This window comes from Oxyura jamaicensis, assembly GCF_011077185.1.
Source record: "Oxyura jamaicensis isolate SHBP4307 breed ruddy duck chromosome 28 unlocalized genomic scaffold, BPBGC_Ojam_1.0 oxy28_random_OJ71730, whole genome shotgun sequence".
Taxonomy (NCBI): Eukaryota; Metazoa; Chordata; class Aves; order Anseriformes; family Anatidae; genus Oxyura; species Oxyura jamaicensis.
Window position 1 is genome coordinate 349 of NW_023304871.1, and position 4,301 is coordinate 4,649.

At 69.6% G+C, this 4,301-nt stretch overlaps 1 protein-coding gene across 1 annotated transcript; it reads right to left on the reverse strand.

The window, feature by feature from the left end:
* Positions 1-1,405: 1,405 nt before the first annotated feature.
* LOC118158487 (cAMP-specific 3',5'-cyclic phosphodiesterase 4D-like) lies at positions 1,406-4,295 on the reverse strand. The gene is made up of 8 exons (XM_035313151.1): positions 4,181-4,295; positions 3,968-4,066; positions 3,725-3,889; positions 3,543-3,642; positions 3,290-3,444; positions 3,077-3,199; positions 2,719-2,901; positions 1,406-2,650 (listed from the first exon to the last, which is right to left on the reverse strand). The coding sequence occupies exons 1-8, from the start codon at positions 4,286-4,288 to the stop codon at positions 2,141-2,143; spliced, it is 1,443 nt and encodes a 480-aa protein (XP_035169042.1). The 5' UTR covers positions 4,289-4,295; the 3' UTR covers positions 1,406-2,140.
* Positions 4,296-4,301: the final 6 nt, after the last annotated feature.

The window sequence follows — 4,301 nt, forward strand, 5'->3', positions numbered from 1 at the left end:
CCCCCCCCCCCTTCGGGGCTCGCGGTGGTGCGGCCCGGCTGCGCGGCGGGCGGGGGGCGGAACGTACCATGTGCACCTGAGGGGGGGGGGAGGGAGGGGTTATTCCCTGTCGAAGGGGGGGGGGGGGATAATCTGTCACGGTGCCGCCCTGTCGCGATACGGCTCCCTGTCCCGACTGAGAGCCGCCAGGGTGGTTTTCCCACCCCTCGCGCCCGCGGCCGCCATCCCTCGCGGGCCGTGAGGCGAGGCCCCGAGGTGGGCCGCAGGTGGGCGGCCATGGCGGCCCCGCGTCCTCCCTCGCCCTCGGAGGCGCCCGGCGGGATCAGGAGGCGCAGCAGATGGCGGGGGCGCGGGGCTCACGGGGACACGGCCCTCAGCGGGGCCGCACAACCCCAGCCTCGACCCCGCAGCCTCCTCCGAGGCCGTCCGCGCCCCTCGTCGCCGCCCCACGAACACACACGAGGCACGGCGCGCGCCCAGCCGCCTCCTCTCCCTCACCCCTCAGGTGCCGCCGGGCGCAGCCCCGAAGGAGCCTGAGGGGATGGCGGAGCCGGACACCGAGCCCCCGAGGAGCACGACGTGTGGGGGGCCTGCGGGGTGCCGGAGCCCGACACCCCGGGGCTGCAGCCTGGCAGCCGCTGGAGGGCACCATCCAGTTGGGTGCTGGGCGCCCGGCGGCAGCACCCGCCTTGGGGACGCTCCCACAGCCCGCCGGCAGCACCACCGCCCTCCTTGGCACGGCGGCGCCTCGGTGAAGGGTGTTTTTTTGGGGGATTTTTTTTGGCCGACGTCCTCCCAGCTCCCAGCTGGCTGTGGGGCCGTGGGGACGCCGAGCAGGGATGGCGCAGAGCCACCCCCGCCAGCCCCCGTGGCGCCCGGCGCCCCCAGCCAAGCCTCAAAAACCTGGTGGTGCCTTCCCATGGCGGCCGCTCGCCGTGGCCCCGCTACTGAAGGGGGAATTTGGGGTGTGTGGGGGGCAGCGGGGACCCCCCCACCACCACCCTAGGGTGAGGGCTGGCAGGGCCCCACGCAGCAGGGCCGGGCAGGAGGGCAGTGCCGTGGGTGGGGACGTGTTTGCCGATCAATCACCCTGGGGAGCAATGCGGAAGAGCAGGGAACAGGCTCCGCGCCGCGCCAAGCCGGCGATTAAATATTTACCTTAGCCGCTTGTGTTTGCCAGTGATGGATCGACATTTCCAGGGAGGAGCTCGCTTTTGTTCAAACACAAGAGCAGGGCCCTCCCCGGGGCCTGGCAGGCAATGGGGCCACCAAGCACGCCGGGGCCCCGGGGAACGGAGGCCCCATGGCGCTGCCCGAGCGCAGCACCCACACCGAGCACCGGCACAGCCAGAGCTCCCCTGGAAGCACGGCGGAGCAAAATAAGGAGTCCGGGAGGATCGCACTCAGGGGGAACAAACCAGGTTTTAATATCTGGAGGGTGAAGGAAGAAACCGAAACGACCCCCGGGGGCTGCCCCGGTCCCTGCGGGGACACGTGGGGCTGCAGCGCCCGGCGGGGGCCCAAAGTGCAAAGTATAAATGCAGCATTTCGGGTGCTGGTCACAGTCAGAGAGCAGCTTCCGCCACAGAAACGCGTGTGAGTGCGCCGAGGTGAGGCTGGTATTAAAAAGTGAGCTACAAAAGGCTTTAAAAAGTGACCCCCCCCCCCCCCCCCCCCAAATAAATGACCCCCCCCCCCCCCGACTCGTGCCCAAGCAGCCAGCGTCGTGCCCTGGTGCCCTGACACCGGGGAGCCTCGTGGCACCCGGACGCCCACAGGCTTTTGGCTGCGCCTGGCACAACGGGGGACATCTCCCCGGGGAGCCACAGTGTGCCCAGGGCTGGGACAGGGCAAGAGCAAAACGTCCCCAAGACCCGTTTGCAGGCGACGGGGACCTGGACGTCGGGACGCTGGGTGGGAGCAGGGGACAGTCGGGAGGGAATGAGCCGTGGTGGCCTTGTGCCCATCGGTACCTGCCCAGCTACCGTGCGGGGACATTCCTCGGGTCCCTCCGTGTCCCGACGGCCGCCCCGGTCCCAGCAGTGACGATGCCAGGAGCCTGGGATGCCCGTGGCACTCGCTGGGGCAATGCCGTGTCCCACGTCCCTGCGGCAGCGACGGGACCCGCCAGCCGGGGCCGCTACGTGCCCAGGGGCAGGAATGTGACGTTGCCCTCCGTGTCCAGGCACAGCTCCCGGCTGCCCTCGGAGCCCGGTGCTGAGCTGCCACCGTCCTTCGTCAGCGTCCCCTCCAGCGCCCGCCGGTTGTCCACGTCCCCGGGGCACCCACCCCGGGGCAAGTCCCGGTCTCCGGAGCCGGGTGAGAGGTGCTCAGTGTCGGCCGACTCCGAGTCATCCGTGGCCGGCGTCTTGGAGCCACTGTTGTCCTCGTCCAAGGGGCTCTCGGGCCCCTCCGGCTCCGTGTCCGACTCGCCCTCCTCCTCCTCCAGCGTCATCTCGAACTGGAACTTGTCGGTGGGGGCCGGGGGCACCCCGGGACCCTCGGGCGGCGGGGACGGGCTGCGCGGGATCATGCTCTGGTACCACTCCCGGTTGTCCTCCAGCGTGTCCAGGATCTCCTGGGCATCGGGGTGCACCAGGTCGGCCCAGGTCTCCCACAGCGGGTGGGCGATGAAGTCGATGAAGCCCACCTGCGGGAAGGCAGAGCTCAGCACCCACCACGGCCCCACGGCCCCCATCCCCGCGCCGTGCCCCCCACCTGGGACTTCTCCACGGAGGCGGTGTGCTTGTCGCACATGGGGCTGATCTCCATCCCCTTCTCCCGCTCGCGGTCGCCCTGGCGGAAGAACTCCTCCATGATGCGGTCGGTCCACTGCCGGTACAGCTCCAGGGGCTTGGTGGGGTTGCTGAGGTCGGCGCAGTGCACCATGTTCTGCAGCACCTGCACGGCCACCGCACCGCTCGCCCAACGTCCCTCGTCCCCCAAGGGCCACCGCCACCTTGTCCTGGGTTCCCCGCCTCGGCGGTGGCCAGCTGGGGTTGGTGGTGGCACCAAAGAGGACGTCCCCATGCCACGAGCTGCAGAAACATTTCCCTGCCCGCGTCCCCGAGCCCACCTGGATGCGGTCGGAGTAGTTATCCAGCAGCAGCACCCCCAGGCTGGTCACCTTCTTGGTCTCCACCATGGTCTTCAGATCCGCCAGCAGGTTCATGTGCTTGGACATGTCCGTGGCCAGCACCTGGGCAGGGCGAGCAGGACACGCGGCTCAGCCTGACCCCAACACGAAGCCCCCAGCCCAGCACCCCGGGGCGGTCCGAGCCCCCCGTACCATGTCGATGGCCATTTTACGGAGCGACTGCCTCTGCTTCTTGCTCAGGTTCTGGAAGATGTCGCAGTTCTCCTCCTGGAGGAGCTTGAAGCCCACGGCCAGGTGGTGGTTCTCCAGCACCGAGGCGTCGTTGTACATCAGCGCCAGCTCCGAGTCTGCGAGGTGGCACCGGTCACCCCGGGGCGGCCTGGGGACACCGGGGTGTCTGTGTCCCCCCCCCCCCCCCTTGTCCCCTCCCCGCGTCCTGGCTCACTGGTGTTGATGAGGAACTGGTTGGAGACCCCGGGGTGGTCGACGTCGTGGATGGCGCTGGCGAAGATGGCAGCCATGATCTCCAGGTCCGTGAAGACGGCCTGGGAACGGGGGAAAAAGGCAGCGCAGACGGGTTACGGCCCCGGCGCAGGCGCTCGGCGACCCGTAGGGACCGGGGCTCACCTCCAACGCCGGCGTGGACAGGAGGACGTGGGTGGACTGGGCCACGTCGGCGGCGTGGATGTTGTTGTGGTAGGCCACGTCGGCGTGGTAGTGGTCCTCCAGCGTCAGCATGTAGGTGATGAAGGTGTCGGCGGGGATGCGGAAGGTCTTCATCAGGTCGCGCTCCTGCGGGGAAGGCGGGAGGTGGCTGGTCCCCGCTTGGGAGACGGGGACGGGGACGGGGACAGCCCGCGGGGGGCTCACCTGGAAGATGCTGTACATGAGGACCGTCAGCGGGCGGTTGCCCGAATACTCGGCGACTTTGAAGACGTCCAGACCCCACTTGTTGGTGTCCTCCAGCTCCTGCGAGGGGACGGGGGGGACGGGAAGAGTTAGAAGGACAAAGGAGGGGGGGGGGGGGGGGGGGGGGTGCCGCTGCCGGGGATCGGGACCCCCGCGGCGGGCTCTGGGGCTCACCTTGGCCAGCAGCCCCTCGTGGTCCGTGCGCACCCCGAAGCGAGGGATGCCGGCGGCGGCGAGGCTGGAGCCGTGCGTGAGCTTCCTGACGCCGCTGATCTGCGACATGGGGCGCTTCTTC

Excerpts from the sequence above, each read along its gene's own strand:
- LOC118158487 (XM_035313151.1), bottom strand. The coding sequence starts at position 4,288 with ATGTCGCAGATCAGCGGCGTCAGGAAGCTCACGCACGGCTCCAGCCTC. Across the intron at positions 3,890-3,967 it reads TCATGTACAGCATCTTCCAG|GAGCGCGACCTGATGAAGAC; the intron begins GTGAGCCCCCCG and ends CCTTCCCCGCAG. Across the intron at positions 2,651-2,718 it reads CCTCCGTGGAGAAGTCCCAG|GTGGGCTTCATCGACTTCAT; the intron begins GTGGGGGGCACG and ends GCCTTCCCGCAG.